Genomic DNA, 17,773 nt, shown 5'->3' with positions numbered 1-17,773 from the left:
AACGGCACTCAGGAAGCCCGAGGCCGCCCGGCGCCCAACTGCCACAGGATCTCTGGGTCCCTTCCCATTTGTTAGGCTGGATTTGCTCTCTCGATGCCCCATGCCCCAGGCTTGGCAGCTGCTGAAAACAAAGAGCTCTACTGTCACCTAGTGGATCTTTAAAAGTAAAGCGTTGAGTGCAGGAAAACGGGAAGGAGGCCCAGAGTTGATTCCACCCTAGTCCCTTCCCCACTGATACCCATCTCAACTCTAATTGAGACCCGGATATTTCCTAACTCTGGCCCCGATTCCCAACTGTGCAATCATTTTGTAGGGTTATACTATACTTTTCTAAAAAAAGAAAAAACTCATTTGGAAGGGGGCAGAGCACGAGGGGATTGGGAGTTTCCGTTTTGCCAGCAGTTTTGACGACCGTGGAGAACAATTTTGGGGCCGTGGGTGTGCCCTGTCCAGCCGCCCCCTCCGGCGGCAGCGGCGATGGTCCTGAGCGGCCTCGCTGTGCCGGCCACGGTCTTTCCCGAATACCGAGGCGAGCGGGACCGGAAGGGAGCTTCCCGAGGGCGGGCGGCACTGCTCCGCCGTCCCAGGCCTCCTTTTTTGAGGCAGGCCCCTCACCTGGCCGCCCGCGGGCGTGGCAGTTCATGCCCCGGGGTTAGAAGGAACACAGCAAGCACGTCTCAGTGGGGTGTCCCTGTAAGCAGAGCCTGGGACCAGGGTTCAAGTGCTAGTCATTTGCTTGGGTCTCAATCCCAGGAAACCCCGTACCGAGCGGGACGTGAGCCAGAGGAGGGAAAGCATCCAATAAAAGGCGTGTCAGCAAACCATGGACGCGGCGGCTTCGAGCCGAGTGCTGCTGGGGAGCACACGCCCCGGCGGAGGGGCCGGGCGCTGGGTGAGGGCGCCTTCTGGGGACGGTAACTGCTGCACTTCTGGTGCCCGGGGCCACAGCAAGCAGCTTCCGGAGAGCAGAAGGGGGTGCCAAGGGACTGGGGTGAGGCCCTGCCAGGTCCTCTTGGTGTGTCCGTGTGATGGGGGTCGCCACCGGCCCCCACCTACTCAGCCCCAGGGAGTTGGTCCCGGGCGGCCTCAGCCCAGCAGGACCGGGCGCTGTCGGGTTAGGAGCGGCGCCTCTGGGACCGTGGCCGCCTCCTGCACACGGGGGAGACTGTAAGGTGGGGAGCTGCAAGGAGGGGCGTGGAGGGGGTTTGCAGGGAGGCCCGCCAGGGAGGAAGCAGAGGGAGCCGGCTGCCCGCCGCCTCTTAGGAAACTTCCCTGGGCCCTGCCCGCCGCCTCCGCACGCGCTTGAATCTCCAACGAACAGAGGACCCAGCTACTGAAAAGCGGAGCGGAAGCGTGCTGCTCGCACGGAACAGCGAGTGTGCAGGCGATACAACTGTCATCGCCAAGAAACAGGAATGCTCACGGGCTGCTGCTCATCTTGTGGAGGACGGTGAAAAACAGAAGCCTTCCCCCAAATCTTGGTGCCCGTCTTCCTGAAGGGCTACCTAGAAACGTGTTTCATAATCTCAGAGCACACGACCTCCTGCGCAGACACCGCTTGGGAACCGAGGGAGGGTCCCCGGGCAGCGCGCGGACATCGGCCTTCCGTGCACGCGCTCTGCACCCTCCCGCCGCAGCGGGGACGGGAGCCGAGGCCCGGTGTGCGGCCCCCGCCCGACGGCCACGCGGGGACCCGGGCTGCGCCATCCCCCGAGGGTCACTATGGGGCCTCGTAAAAGCGCGGGGCCGCGCGGCCCGCGCAGCCACAGCCGGCGCCCCGGAAGGCGTGAACTCCGGGAGGCAGCAGTGCCTGCGAGCAGCTGGAAGGCTCTGGTAGCGTTAACCCTCCGGGGCTGCGTGCCCGGCGGCTGCGAGGGACCGGAAGTGCGCGCTGGCGCCGGAAGTGGGGTCGCCGCTCGGCGGGAGGGAGGACCTTGAGACTGAGGCGGGGGGAGTCTCGCTTCGTCCTTCGTGCTTTCACCTCTCTGCCGGGAGGGTCGTGAGGTGTGAGGAGGACACAGGAGTGGCCGGTGGCCCGCCTCGGGGCCTTTGCGGGGCGCGCTGGGCGCGGGGACTCACGGCCTCCGGCGGCTCCGGCTTCCAGAACAAGCGCGTGAGCGCGGCCGCCCTCCGCGAGCCTTCGCCACCACGGTCTGTTTGACCCTCACGGATGAAGAAGGGAGAGGCCGGGTAACTTCGGCTGCGGGCGTGGGGACGGGGGGCGGGGGACGGGGGGCGGGGCGGGGGCCTGAAGGAGGAAGCGGAACTCGCGCGAGAGCCCGAATCCAGGCCTCGGTGTGGACCCTCCTTCTGCGTGATGCTCACCCTCAGGAGGGGCAGCGTCGCCTGGTCCCGCCGTCGTCTTTGGAGAAGCACGACGGACACGTGGGTTGAATTACCTATAAGAGATGATAACAAGCAAAACGCTGTTATTCAGATTTCAGATGAGTGCTTTCGGCAGGCAAGAACACGTCGGGGAGGACGAAGACCCCGTCCGCTGACAAGGGTGACAGTAAACCTCGAGGGCAGGGCTGTGTGCCACGTCTCAGCAGGTGGCCTGGAGGACAGACCTCCTTGCAGGTGCCGTTTAACACCGTGCTTCCATAGTTCCTTCAACCTTCATTGTAGTTTCACTCAAGGGACTTCGCCCGTGGTCCCATGGTAGAGAATCCGCCTTCCAATGCAGGGGACTCGGGTTCAATCCCTGGCGGGGGAACTGAGCTCCCACGTGCTCCCACGTGCTGCTAGGCAGCTAAGCCCACGCAGGGCCACTGCTGAGCTCCCGCACCTCAAGGCAGCAACTAAGACCCAACACAGCCCCCCCCCCCAAAAAAAAGAAGAAAATATAATTTCACTCAAGTAATTTATAAATAGTCCTGCCAAGTGCTCACTTTTATCTTAGCGTATTAATAATCACAGAATCAGAGACAGGATCTACTCCCCAAATGCTACGGTCTAAGAAGCAACTACTCCCCAAATGCTACGGTCTAAGAAGCAACGCTTGTATAAGGCTTAATAATACTTAACTGTGAAAGGAAGGGCCAGGGAGCTATGACCTAAATGAAAACCACATTTTTGACAACAAAAATAAAACCTCGAATGGGAAAAAAAAAGACTTAAGAGGCTTGTGTATTGACTGTTCCTGGGTACAGTTTGTGACAAAGTCTGTGCTAGTGTGTCTCCTGATGGTGGTGTTCACAGTGACACAAATGAATTTATCTATAAGACATCATAAAAACAAAAAACCCACAAGGCTGTTTCTCCAAAATTTTATTTTAATTTAAATTACAGGGCCAGCCAGATAATCTGATAAGAAATTTACTTTTCCTCAAGAGAAAGGAAATGCTTCCATGGCATTGTTAACGACTGTATACATCTCCACCTTTTTTTAAGGGTTAAAAATCACATTGAGTAACTGACTTATGTAAAATGAAACCTTTATAACACAAAAAGAAACCACTTCCGGTATAATAATTTTGGTAATATGAATATATTAAATGATCATAACTTCAAATGCAACTTTTCAACTTTGAATGTTTTCACATTTTTGTTTAAAAACAACAAAAAACCAAAAGTCTTAACTATCCCCAGATTCCAATGCGATAGTAACACATCAGTGTTTTCTTTGACACGCTGCACCCCTGTCTTCCACACAAAGGCTCTAGTGCTATGACAGCATTGCCAAAGTGGAAGCTGTTGTTTCAAGTTCTAAGAACCAGCTTGGCAAGGAAACCTTTCTTCCACTTGGTGTAATTAATGTTTGCACACGAAATCCAGATACCCAGCACTGGACCACGAGAACAGAATGATGCACCGCAGCCAAGTCTGCCTTCCTAAACGTCTTGGATATTTTCATTTCAAGGAGCTTGGATTGCTTTCTCTAGTTCCGATAGAAAAACATGAATCATTTTACACAGATTTTGATAAAGACAGCCTCAGGAAAACCAATTATAAGTGTAGACTGCCATTTCAATTAAATAGAATAAAATACATCTATGTTTTCTGGAGCTGTTTTCCTAACTGGTGCTCCTAGAAGGAGATCTTAAAGCCTGCTGAAACATCAATTGGGAGTCTCACTTTACTGGCTGATAAATAATTCAATTAGTGAGAGAGGCTAGCAAAGAATAATTATATAAATTTCTTAATCAGCTACAGCCATGCTGAATTCGAACTGGCAAACTCTGATTTGTAAGTTGTTAGTTGTGATCTTCATATCACTAAGATGAACAGATGCCATTCTAATAACTTTACATAGATATATTCTAGGAGACGTTCTGCCGTGGTCACAGTAACAAAAAAGTGGTGCAAAATCAGTTACTTTATAAATACTGATAATTTGCAGCATTAAGGAACAGGACATTAAAAAAAATAAATTTCCCCATAGGACACCTATGACTAGGAACTCTTCTTTTCCTAAGAGAAGCCAAAGTTTTAATTATTCAGTTTCACAACTATTGTACTGGATTACTTTAAGAAAGAAAAGGTGCTCTACAGAGGTCTCCCACACACACAAAGAATCGGCGTTAATTTAGCATAATCGGTATCATTCATAGATCTGGAGAACTCATGACTCATTTTAAATGAATAAGGCCAATATTATGCAGCAAAGTGTAGCTGACTTGAGTTCCAGGTCTGTATTGTAGCCTACTGATGGCACCCCATTGGATAACTGAATACAAAGGATTGGTTTACTTTTTCTTTTAATGCTGTGATACTTAAATGTTAAATCAGCATTTTCAGGTGATCTTAAGTATTTCAATTACATATGAGCATTCATTTTTTGCAAAAACTCAATATTAGGTAATAGTTACATACTAATACAATAACATTCCTCTGCTGTACAAATTAAATCATTTAAAAGAAATGAGCATTCTAAGAATTATATACAAAAGAAAACTTTAAGCATTGTTGAAATGAAATGCGAGGTGTCGTTGCTAGCTCTACTGTTTTAAAATACCTTCAAAAAGTAAAATTAACAAATACCCTTCAACATATCCAGGTTTACAAGTCTCAAGAAAATCAAATGTCAAAAAATTCTAGAAAGCTGTGAAAAGCATATATACATTTTCCTTATGACCTTACGAAGCTTCACAATTTTGAGAAGCTGCTAAGTTTCAGTATCAATTTATTCGTGTGTCAACTTTATCCACCCAAGAAGCTCACATCTTGGATATAGTTCCCCTATGATTTCAAATAAAGCTCTGCACAGTCTTCCATTAGTGAAGGCATATAATCTTACCAAGAATCCACACCCAGATCTTTAACAAAGATAAATGCAAACAAGCAGGTTTGCTCTGATAATATCAGTGCCCTCTTCCCCTAACACACACTATCATCTATGCATTTGCCTTCATGAACCTAGCCATGTTCAGAACTTCTACAGCAAACGGAGTCTTTGAATTCTGAAATGACACAAAGATCAAGAAAAAGTCCACGTGTGCTCTAGTGTGCAAGAAAGCAGCAGCTACGTTCTCCAACTTGGACTAAAAAAAACAAACAAGGTAAAATGAAAACCGTTCACTTAACAGCAGATTAGCAGTAATGTTCCTCATGAATCGATAACAGTGCCTGATGCTGAATAGCTAACAGCAAATGCTGAATTTGGATTTAATATTTTAGATGTTTATTGGAAATTAGGCTTCTTGCTGAGCTGGTCTCTTCAAATCCCTGATCTGTTTAACTAAATAGGTCTTCTCATCGTTAAACTGTTCATCCTCGGTCCTGTCATTCTGGAACTTGCTGAGGAACTCTATAAGTTTGGTCTGGTTCTTGAGGAGGATGTCTAGGATGGGCTGCGTCTTGTTAGGATTGGCTACAAACACCTGCACAGAGAAAAATCAACATCAGCCACAGGGAAAGAACAAGACACGGAGACATCTATGCCGCAGTTAGCAGAGCACATGCTATACACATCCAGTGCTTCCCTGGGGCCTGTGGTGAAGCCAGGATTATTAATTCAGAGGTGTTCACTTTGGAAGACCTTATTTTACAATTTAAAAAAGGGGGAGAATTACATGTTTTAGCACAAAAAGGACTGACATATTCACTCATGCTCTGAAACTCAGCAGTTGGTATTAAATATAGACTTTGATTTTAGAATAAAATGAGCAGGAGTTATTTCTGGGCAGAGGAGGTCAGAATGGATTTTAAGAACAAAAAGCTCCGTGGAAAGCATTAAGAAATGGATTACCCTTTATTTGTGATTAATAATCTTCTATGCCAAAGATAAATGACACCCCTCTACAAATAAACTTCTCTTGTTCCCAAAGGCAAATGGTATATACCCTGTTTCTGGGTCTATTTTTGTTTAAATGTTGTACCACACAACTATGAAAAGTGACTGAACTGAGCTGTGTCACTGAGATTACCAAAATGAACCTAATAAAACTTTAGTAATTTGTAAATGAAATGGGATGAACAACTAGTGTTTATGCTTTTAGTACTCTACCTTAAAAACATGGAAGGCCTCAAACTGGATGTTACGGCTTTTGTCTCGTAGAAGGTTCATCATTAACTTGAGGTTCTCAGGTTTACTGATGTATTTTGTCATAATTGTGAAGTTGTGTCTGTCTAATAGTAGCTCACCGAGAAGCTGAGAAGACAAACAATTACTCTTCCATTATCATTTAAGATTTGAAGTAAAACCAAAGTTTTAAAAACAATTCATTAAATAATCATCATTATTAAGCACAGAGTATTAGTAGGCACTCAACAGACTGATGAACTGAATTATGACCTAAAAGCTAACGAGTGCCTCCTATTTGTTACTTGAACACCTACCTTTTCTTCTGGGGTTTAAACCTATGGTGAGTCTGAAACTGCTCTCTGAAGAGGACATTCAAGTCACATTTGGCCCAGAATCTGAGCCTGTCAGAACCTATTCTTTAAATATGCATTTGTGTTATCTCAGTAAAAAGAAACTATCAAAGAAACTGGTCAGACGATAAGTTACTGAATAACTATATACCTTAGCTTAATTTAAAAATAATTTTACTATTTTTTATTTTATTTATCCGAACTTTACAGGACAAAGGGTTTCATGTACAAAGTTTTCCACATACTTACCCCTAAACACACCAAACTTATCAGTTTATCTTATCTGATTCAGAAAGGTTTATAAAAACAAGTACTTTTCTGTTCCTTCTTAAGCAAGGTATCCTGAAGATACTCTAAGCTTTTCTTAGTGACTCCTCAACATCACTAAAAATGACATTAATTAAGCTAAAAAAAAGTCCGTGCCTTCAGCTAAGTCTGTGCTTCCTGAGTTCTATGGAGCTGACTATACCGTATCAGCCCTTAATTTTAAAATCGTACCTGCTTGTTCTAGATTTCTCTTTTTCTGAAGCCAGCAGTCACCTCTTCATGCTGTCAGTGTGCCAACTTCTAGTCAAGGACTAGTGTGCAGGTGGTATAACCTGCCTGGGGACAGGGACCAAGCCGCAGTCCTTGTGGACACAGGCAGAAGCAGAACAGTGGAGAGCCTGGCCCCTGGCACCAGCCTGCCTGGGTTCCAGTCCTGACTCCCTGCTCCCTGTGAGTTCTATAACCTTGAGAATGTTATTTAACTTCTCTGTGCCTCAGTTTTATCATCTGTACAATGGGAGTGGATAATGGTACCTATATCTTATGAGAGTATAGTGAGAAATAAAAGCATGAATACATGCAAAGCACGTTGGACCCGAGTCTAATAAGAGACATGGAGTGAGGTCTAAGGGAAGGAAAATGCATGGATAGAGCTACTTTGCCATGATTTACTTGCTGTTATTAATTCCTTTCTGGGTTCCTGGCTATATTCTAGATACTTGAAGTTTCCAGATAACTGATCTCTAGATAAATAACATGTCATCATAGTAAATCAAAAATAACCTGATGTGCAGGAAAACAAATCTATTCTACTTAGGATTTATAAAGAATTTAGAGGAAGAATTCAAAAGCTCAGATAGGTTTCACATCAAATCTGAATCACAAAATATACAACTTTCAAAGTAAGAAGCCCAGTATTTACTCTTAAGTATGTATAGACTTATTGGGTATTCATTTTCTGTCACAGAAACCAAAGAAATACTGAAAATGACTCATTTCAATGTGATTATCTAGAGAAGGATGACCAGTAATTTAAAGAATTTCTTTGGACATAAAATAAAAAATTGGGGGAATTCCCTGGCGGTCCAGTGGTTAGGACTCCACGCTCTCACTGCTGAGGGCCAGGGTTCATTCCCTGGTCTTAGAATTAAGATCCCATAAGCCATGCAGCGGGGCCAAAAATAAACAAACAAAAACAAACAAACAAATAAATAAATTGAAGCTTGGTACAGGGAATACAAATTTGCTGGTAAAATAAATATAGAGATAAATAAATGCCAACGTGGCAGTAAAAAAGAGAGTACAAATTAAAGTACATTTTTAGAGTACCACTGGTCCTCAAAATTTCTCCATGTGTTCATGAGAAACTGTAGGAATGAAAGACTTGCTTCATATCCATTCCTTTGCTAGCCATACAGTGTCTCTGGGGCAACGATTCAAATCTGCTGTTGTAGCCGAAACAGCCACAGACAATATGTAAATAAAAGAATGCATCTGTGTTCCAATAAAACTTTATTTACAAAAATACACAGTGGGCTGGATTTGGTAGTTTGCCAAACCCTGTTCTAGAGTTTTAAATTTTTATTTAAGTTTCAAATGGAATTGTCCACATCCTATTTTGATACAAAGCAGCCAAACTCATCTGCGGTTCACAGTGTCACTGCTCACGGCCACCCCCCTCCCCTCACACAGCAAGCTTGTGCCATCTGGGCAGCATTCTGGGGAACAAAACACCTGCAGCGCCTTCAATTCGGTGATACGATTCTAAGTTTTAACAATAGGCTCCAAAATCTAAAATACCTCATTACTAAGTGATTAAATCCTCTTCAAAATTCTGTATGTTCCATTTTGGTATCTCTAACACATGAGGAGGTGAGCAGGGGCAGCTGCCCCGCGTGAACCACTGCTGAACCCCACCCGCTCCTTTCCACAAAAATCTTGACCATGGGCAAATGCATTTTCCCTGCAAAGGTCTAGAACCCATAGCACCATATCTCCCTTTCCCCAAACACACATTTCAAATAAGGGGTGGAGAGAAATGAACTACTTCAATAATCTGTCATACCTTGAGTGACTGTCTTTTTGTCACATAATTTTCTGAATGAAGTAACTTCTCATATTCACTGAAGAACTAAAAGACAAGAAAACACGTATCAGAGTTATTTTTTTAAAGACCAGTAGATAACATTAAAAAGCCTGAGTACAAACTTCTAACAGCACAAAGGCCAATCGCTGCCCAAGCTCAGCCCCTCCTGTCTGCTTCACACCCATCCTCAAGGTGATACCCACTGGTTACCTCCATGAAGAAGGCTCCCGGCCCCCTCCCAGCTCTAGCCAGGTGCGCATATAGCTTAAATCTGGTCCTCTTCTGTCCAAACTCCATATGCACACAACATAACTCCCTTTCCCCCCACTGTTTTCTCACTGTTGAGTCAGCTCTCATTTCCTGGTGTTAGATTAGAAAATTCCTATTTTTAACAACTCAACTAGTCCAGAGCACAAGCACAAAGAGAAAAGTTGCCTGTTCTTTCAAAGCAAGAAGAGAAAATAATTAAAAATAGAAGAGAGGAGAAAATCAGCACTTTTAAATAGGTAGGTGTCCCAAAGAAGGTAGGACTTGAGCTCAAACTTGAGTAATGGGAGAGATTTCGTTCAGAAATGGGGAGAAGAGATACTCTTGGGGGATAAAAAGGGAAGAACACAGCATGAGCGAAGGGCCCCCTAACAAGAACAGTGTCCCTGGAATGGTAAGGAGCAGAAGCAGAGGAAAGCGGGGAGGTGGGAAATAGAAGTGAGGGGCACACAAGGGCTAGGGCCACACTTCCCAAAAGTCAGAAGAGAAGGCCAGTTAGCTCTTTAACTATGGACAGGTTTTAAAAGTTCCAAAATTTTGCAGTACCAGTATGACTCTGTTGGGTATCAGTGCTTTACTGAGACCTTTCCTTGGTTGTGGTGGGTGGTAGAGGATGCCTGCTTTGTAATTTGTCCATGCTAAAACTGTTTCTACCTTTGCTTTATGATGGGTTCTCATCAGCCATTCGTCTGTGGTTTAGAGCAGGGGTTGGCAAACTATAGCTCATGGGCTAAATCCAACACACTGTCTGTTTTTATACAAGTTTTATTGGAACGCAGCCATGCTCGTTTGTGTATGGTAAATAAATTTAGTTTATGAACTCTTTATGGCTGCTTTTGCAGTAGAACAGACAGGAGAGCTGACAGAGACTCCATGGCTATGAAGCCTCAAATATTTACTATCTGGGTGGCCCTTTAGAGAAAAGGTTTTCCAGCCCTTGGTTTAGAGCTAACCAGAACTGCCTATGCATTCATCCTTTTGCTTATCTCTAGGCAGAGGTGGGATGGCCATCTATTTAGTATGCAAGCAACTAAAACTTCTCTCTTCAGAGACGGCTGTTAACCCTACCTTCTCTCAAATGATCGTCAACCCAATGATCAAACAGTTGGGTCTGCCTTTAATCAACAATGCAGAAACAGCAACACGTCAAGTTCTCGACAGAAAATGCAAATTAAGATTTTCTGCCGCATAATTTTTAGGGTAAGCTTGGTTGCAAGAAATTATTCTCAAGGAGAACTGCCTGGTTAGATTTTATCCCTGGGCCGGCAATAAACGACTAAGACAGACAGAGGACAGGCACTGTTTGGGCTCCTCAAAGATTTGCTCTCCGTGAGCGCACTTCAGTTCAGCATTTTATTTACTGCAGAGGCACGCTCGTGACTGCGTCCGCTACATGACACTGTAATTCAATCCCCGTCTAAGAATGTCAATGGGAGAAATTTATTCCAGGTCCCAGTGCTAGAAAAGGCTGTTTCTTTTGAACAAGCTTGACAGATACTGTGAGCTTTTCCTTGGTTTTGTTTCCCTCTATGCTTTAATTATTAGAAAGCTCAGAGTCAAGTGTACAGACTTTAGAGCGTGTGTTTTTGCACAGTAACTCCACCTCCGCTTAATTTAAATTGCCTGCATCTCCCCACTCTCCTTCTCCTCCTTGGATCTGACTGCACTGCATGCACATTTCTGTCAGCTGCCGCACATAAATTTGCTAAACTCCTGTTAACCAATGTCACCCATTAATAACATATAGGAAAATATTTTATCGCAAAATTAAAGTGACATCATTGCCGGTAGTAAATTTCTGGGAAATTAGTTTTTATCTTTGGTAGGTTTTAAATCAAGATACTCATATGTTTAACTAAGAAAAAACCTGGGAGACCATGTGGTAATAGAAATAATAATGCTAATGTTTATTAAATGCTTACTGTGTTCCAGGCACTGTGTCTTGCATTTGACACACACATTCTTATCTAATCCTCACAGCAACCCAGTAGTAAGAAGGTGCTATTATGAGCCTTCTTTTAGAGCTGAAGGTCCTAAAGGCACAGAGGGTGAATGAAGGCTGCTGCCCAAGAGCTGGAAGCACACGGTGGAGCTGGGACTTGAAGCCAAACTCCACACAGCCTGGTGCCAAAGCCCACGCTTCTAACTAATGTAAAAGGCACCAACAAAATGACTGTGCTTCCGATTTAAACCAACAAATGCACAGGAAAAAAAAACACACCCACATCCCAATGTACACGGGCAGAAAAAAAAAAAATGACCAGCTATGTTTAAGCCATTGATGAGGCTATTTATGAGGGAATTACTATGTACTCAGCACTGTGTTATGATGTTACTGGGAGTGGGAGGGAAAGACGGGAAAAGGAACACAAGAGAATTAGAAAGCATAGGTTTTGCCTCCAAGAATCTTCTAATTTAGTTCAATGGCACAGTGAACAATGAAGTATTAACAATACCTAGGATTTTAAAAATTCAAACAACTAATGGAAGAATGAAAACCTAAGCCAAATCTTGAGGGAGAGATAGAAATTTTAAGTGGATTGTTATTATCATAACTTCTCCAGGAGCACTTATGAGATCTTGGACAATGCCTACCTTAAACTAGTACGGCATAAGGAAGCGCTCGTGGGAATCGTGGAGAGCAGAGCTGACACGTGGTGGGAGAGAACACATGACGCTACTGCTGTGGTGATCAAGGGCAACCAGGTTATCAGAGCACCCAGCAATATTCACAAACCTCTGGGGGTTCTACTACTAGCTCAATCTGGAGGGGGCCTTAAGGCTGGGCTAATCCAATGTCCTCATTTTACAAATAAGGACGGACTTCTGAGTCCCCCAGTGGGCCTTGGTCTTGGAGTCAGCAGCAGAGCAAGGGCAGAACTGGCTGCTGCGTCCTCTAGGCTAGAGTTCTGCCCATCTACCCGCTGCTGTCCCCCTTTCTCTCTATTTGTAAGCAGCAGGAATGTGAGCAACTAACGGAAAGTAAGGGGAAGATAAGAAGTCAGACAGTAATTTTCTTTTTATCTTAACTGTATATTATCATTCAGCAGCAAAGTGCTTTATTTTCCTCTTCTAAAGCGAAAAAAGATGCAAAGGGCAGTGTGTCGTCAAAAAGATAAAATTCTGTTTCTGACCACGTAACGCTCTATACCTCATTTTAGTAGAGAAATGATTACAGTACCAATTAAAAACATTGTATTTCCAAAATAAATACTTTGGTACAAAATCTAATTAAAATCTTTAATTTCTGGTAACAAAACTTACAATGTGCTATTTTAAGATAGTGTTTCATGTACTTACTCTATCATAATGTTGTTCCAAAAATTCTGCGCTGAGCAATTTATGTCTTGTAAGTAAATCCTAGAAAAAGAAAATACACTTTTTACAGTTGTTTGGCATTCAAGTTCTTTTAGAAAAGAGAATCCTAAACATTCCACGCCATTTTACCTGATAAAAACTGTTGTTAAAAATTACTATACTTAAAAACATTTGAGCATGAATTGTACTGAAAATGTTGATTCTATGTAAGAGCAAATAAAATCATTAATAATCAAATTGTGATTGTAATGATTATGAGTGTCACAGGTCTACAGCTCTTAGAAGGAAAAATTAAAAAAAAAATTATAAGGCAATGGAGATAAAAACTCAAAGAAAGGGAATCAAGAGTTGAAATGAAATAAAAGTAAACGGTTGTGATAAAATGTCAAATAGTATACTGCTCCTGGTGGAGAAAGAAGACATTTCTTTTATTAGAAAAAGTACTGGAGGTTCCATCTTCTTCCTCCTAAATTCAGTTACATTCAGTTTCATATTGAATGCAATCTTTTTTCAGAGGTAGAATTTTTTTTAAAAGCCCCATCATATTATAAACATTAGCTCCTAAGTAAGCAGACTAATGATGCAAACATGTAGCACCAAAAGTTAGTATGACCTAGAGTCCAATTGTGCACCCTTATGAAATAGAGCTTATGCCTCACCCCATGAATTTCCCTGGAAACAACTCAAGGATCATTCATTCAGAAAACATCTACTATGTGCCAGATAAAGTTCTAGGTGCTGGGGCTACAAAGGAAAAAAGATATGGTCCTTGCCTTCAAGGACATAGAAGTTAAGCAATGAACTAGCCTTGGTCTCACCAGGTGGGAACAAGAATGGAAACATGTGACAGCAGGAACAGCCAATTCATCTTTGGTGAATTAATGAATTAAATTCCTTTAGAGCTGCCCACTGGAGAGGTCACTACCAATAATCCCCTTTCTCCAAACCAACTTTCCTTTAACTTGTTTTCTTTGCTGTTTATGTTTGACTTACCCAGGTTACAATGAACTAGTGTTTCCTGAAGTATGTTCTGAGAAATGCTCTAAGGAATGCTCCATGGTCAACGAATGAGGCAAGAGCTACAGCTCTGGTTCCCTCATGGGGATCCACCAGGTTTCAAGAGATTTCGCAGGGAGCTCTTCTGCTGCCTGCTTGTTAGCACCCTTCCCTGAGAGGCCTCCTTTGCACAGGCTTTCCCCTGGCCTAGTTACTTCCAACCTTTGGACCTCGACTCAAACATCGCCTCCATGGGGAACCCTTCCTGACTGGTCACTGGCACCAAAGCATGGTCACAGTTATGACCTGACATCTGTGGCATTATTTTATTTATGTCTCTCTCATGATAGGCTGTGAAGTCTATAAATACAAGGGTCATGTCTATTTTTACTAACCTCTGAATCCCCAGCACCTATGCAGTACTCAGCACACAGTAAGAGCTTAATATTTAATAAATAAATGAATGAACCAACAGAATCAGGGAACATGTTTGGGAAAACAGCACATTAAGCAATCTTCGAAGTATGCTTTTAAGAAGGCTTCTAACTCCACCCCAAAGACTTACAGGTGTTCAAACTGCTGGATGGGGTATGTGTCCTATGCCCATGGAAGGTCTACCCAATTTTTCCCAAATCCCCCTTGGGGGTTAAACAGGCAAAATTAGAAAACCTGGAGTTTGAGTACCTTCAAGAATCTGGAAAGAAATGCTATGAGGCTTCCCCACGTGGGAAGGAGGAGATGGCAGGGCTAGAAGAATTCATATTATCTGTTGGTCCATGGGGTCAGATGTGAGGGAGACAGGAACATGAGAACTTTAAGGGAATGTATCAAGCATGCTTGTTAAAGAGTGTGTCCCGCCTCTAACACACTACTGTGTGGTCTATGACGGTCTCTCCTGAGTTAGGAGCCTCAAGGGCAGGTGTTTGTCTGGACAGATCACTGCTGAACTGGGAATTCCCTGGCAGTCCAGTGGTTAGGACTCTGCACTTCCACTGCAGGGGGCCCTGGTCAGGGAACTAAGATCCCACAAGCCATGCAGTGTGGCCAAAAAAAAAAAAAAAAAAAAGAGAGATCACTGCTGAACCTCAGGACCTAAAGACACGAGCAGGCACTCACGAGACTTGTGGAATGAACTGAATGAACAATGAAAAAGTGAATTTAAGGACTGCTGTGGCTAGATCCATGCAAGACTGAGGGTCACGTCTACTTTTTTGTGGCTGGGTCTTTCTGAAGGCCACTGTGAGGAAGTACAGAGCCGGGAGGCAGGGGCTCACCGCTCTGTCATGATACGATGAAAGAGAATGCCAAAGGAGGGGGTCTCAGAGACAACGGCTCTCCACTGGGGTTGGTTTCTTAGGAACAGGTAGGTAGAAAGTATTACTCTGAAAAGCAAAGACCCTAAATATGCTGCGCCAGAGTTTTTTTCTTTAGGTCTGAGTAAGGTGACTATTTACCTTGAAAGCTGTATCTACAGCAGCACCAAGGGGCTCACAGTTGGGCCACACACGACAAGGGGGAACTTCAAACATCTCCCCATCAGAGATTCTACTTGTTATCATCTGGTTTAAAGAGACCAGGAAGCTCAGGAAACCACTGCCAATCTAGGAATCACATCTCCATGGCCTTGGGGTAGGAGAGACTGGAGAGGGGTGCTGAGGCTGCTAAAGCAGCCCTTCTTTAAGGAGAGTAAAACATTAGCAGGGAAGGCACAATTGCTGGGAGCCGGCACAGAGTAAAAAGGCTGATACTAAGCTGGGAAAAGAGGAAGTGGGGACTTGCGCAGAGCCTCTGTGTCCTGAGAGATGGGAAAAGACCTACCCCTGGAACTAGAGCCGAGAGCTCTGGAGAGCTCAAACCAGGCTGGGGGACAGAAACCGACAGACCAGAAAACGAAGGCAAGTGGTCATGCAGCCAGCATCTGGTAAGCGACCTGCAGAGCGGACAGGGTGCACGCGGTCCCCGATCAGCAGAGCTGCTGGGCCAGCCAGCAGGGGGACAGAAAGAACATGATTTCTGACTTCCCAATCTATTAAATTCCAGTACAGCCAAGACCCTGGTATTACCTGGAGAAAGGTCAGGGATCATCTCCCAAGTCCAGCAGATTGAGCAGCCAACTTTTAGGGTGGGCTGAATTAAAAAGATTCCTAAAAGTTATGTGAGTTTGGGTCCCAAACATCATGTCACAAAGACAGCCCTGGAATCCCTGAAGAAATGCTGCTCACCGGGGGCTATTTTCACAGAGGCTTGGCAAGTCATGTGGCCCAATTTCGTACTTGATGACTGTCTATGTCCAAGGACAAGAGACTCAGTTCTTCCAACTGTTTGGTTCACCTTTGGAGCTCTGAAAGTTAGAAAGTTCCTCCTGTGCTAGAGTCAAAACCTATCCCCAGGTTATTTCCAGAAAACTGTCAGAGTCAACAGAACTAGGTTTAGTACATTTTCTCTAGGACCCACTTTAAATACAAGCGGTGCTCTCACGCAAGTCCCTACCGAGTCTCCTCTTCTTCAGGCTAAATACGTCCAGTTCCTTTAACCATTCCTCGAATGACAGGTTCTCAGTCCCCCTCACCATCTACTGTCTTCTGAAAGTCATCTATTTGTCTATGTGCCTCTTAAAGTGTAGCGCCTGGAATGGAACACATTTATGTGTTGTTACCTTATAAGCTTATAGTGGGGTGAGACCATCGACAGCTCCTCAGGTCACGCGTTATGTGGTCACAGGTAGCTTAGGGGCAGGGCAGCAGCATCATGCTGTTTAATTTTACGGGACGTACTCAGAATTTTGTTTACTCAGGGTGGGCTCTCTAGTCAGACTGCCTGGGTTCAAATTCTGGCTTCCCCATTTATGGTCTGACTTCCCCCAACATTTCTAGGCTTCAGTTTCCTGATCTGTAAAGGAGATAATAACAATATCTCCTTCATAGGGTTGAGTATGATATGACGTTACCTGCCTTTTAGTCATTATTACACTCTGTAACGATTATACCTAGCATTACCTATTATTATTATGCCTTACTCCCACATCTCATATTCACAGAGCTGAGTCCTCAGGAGGAAGACCTCAGTTCATCTGTATTTAACTTCAACCTGTTATCTTCTGGCCTCTCTGGATCTTTATGAGGCCTTATTTCAGGATCTCTGTTATCTGCCTTCTATCCCTTCATGGTATACATTTGTTATCACCCTTTAAGTCTTTAATAAAAATGTTCAGCTGTGCTGAGTAAAGACAAATCCACTAAAAATTTTGCTCCAGGAGGGTGGCAATCCATTTTCTGGCTCCTTATGGATATGGCGTTCAATTAATTATGAATTGCTACCCTGAAACCCCATCTAGCTCCTACCTTTTCATTGTTTCCATGAAAACAGACCTGTACAATTATTCAACATCTAATATATCCACATTGTCATAAAGGAATAATTCTAATAGCTACTGTTCACTGCACACATACTATGTGAAGACACAATAACCCTGACATACTAGGATTACCTACATTTTGACAGATGAAAAGACTGAGGTTAAACGAGCAGCAGAGCTGGGAACTGAATCCAGGCAGCCACGCCCTTAGCCCCCTGATCTACTGGCGTCTATGAGATTAGTATGACTGAACTTACTCTTAGTGAATCCATGCTGGCTGTGGGTACACGGTTTCCTTTCCAAAATGCTCAGAAATCATCTCTTTAGCAATACTTTCTAGTACCTTACACAGGTATAATATCGAGCTCCACAAGCCTCTCTGGGGAATCTACCTTCTTTTACTCTGGAAAATTGGAAATATATTTGTTGGCCTTCTGATGTCCCTCCCCATCTCCTTAATTTCTCAAAAAAAAAAAAAAAAAAGTCACGAACAAATATTTGGCCACTGATTTACTATCTCAGAACCCCATTCATTCAAGCTATGAATCTTAAGACATATTTCACGCAGGTAGTTTTAATTTCCTTTTAAGACTCAGCACCTGTTCCTTGGACTTTAAATCCAGGGTTATGGATAAGCTGCGTTTGTTTCAAAGTTTCTGTGCGTAGAG

At 44.0% G+C, this 17,773-nt stretch overlaps 1 protein-coding gene and 1 long non-coding RNA gene across 7 annotated transcripts in view; one reads left to right on the top strand and one right to left on the bottom strand.

The window, feature by feature from the left end:
- Nucleotides 1-568: 568 nt before the first annotated feature.
- On the top strand, nucleotides 569-5,262 carry LOC118897729. Its single transcript, XR_005020540.1, has 2 exons — nucleotides 569-2,190; nucleotides 2,438-5,262. It is a non-coding gene; the product is annotated as an uncharacterized LOC118897729 (long non-coding RNA).
- Nucleotides 3,271-17,773, bottom strand: part of CAB39 (calcium binding protein 39) — an 87,720-nt gene continuing 73,217 nt past the window's right edge. For 4 of the 6 annotated variants that reach the window (XM_036857004.1, XM_036857005.1, XM_036857007.1 and 1 more), the window contains 4 exons: nucleotides 12,737-12,796; nucleotides 9,149-9,214; nucleotides 6,449-6,592; nucleotides 3,272-5,822 (listed from right to left, as the gene is read on the bottom strand). In XM_036857004.1, coding sequence (XP_036712899.1) covers nucleotides 5,634-5,822; nucleotides 6,449-6,592; nucleotides 9,149-9,214; nucleotides 12,737-12,796 — 459 coding nt within the window. In that variant the 3' untranslated portion in view covers nucleotides 3,272-5,633. Of the gene's footprint in view, nucleotides 5,823-6,448; nucleotides 6,593-9,148; nucleotides 9,215-12,736; nucleotides 12,797-17,773 lie in introns of all 6 variants that reach the window. The other 2 variants (XM_036857010.1, XM_036857009.1) reach the window with 2 other exon arrangements.

This window comes from Balaenoptera musculus, chromosome 7, assembly GCF_009873245.2.
Source record: "Balaenoptera musculus isolate JJ_BM4_2016_0621 chromosome 7, mBalMus1.pri.v3, whole genome shotgun sequence".
Classification (NCBI taxonomy): domain Eukaryota; kingdom Metazoa; phylum Chordata; class Mammalia; order Artiodactyla; family Balaenopteridae; genus Balaenoptera; species Balaenoptera musculus.
The sequence above is the reverse complement of the archived record's forward strand: the minus strand, read 5'-3'. Positions and strand labels throughout refer to the sequence as shown.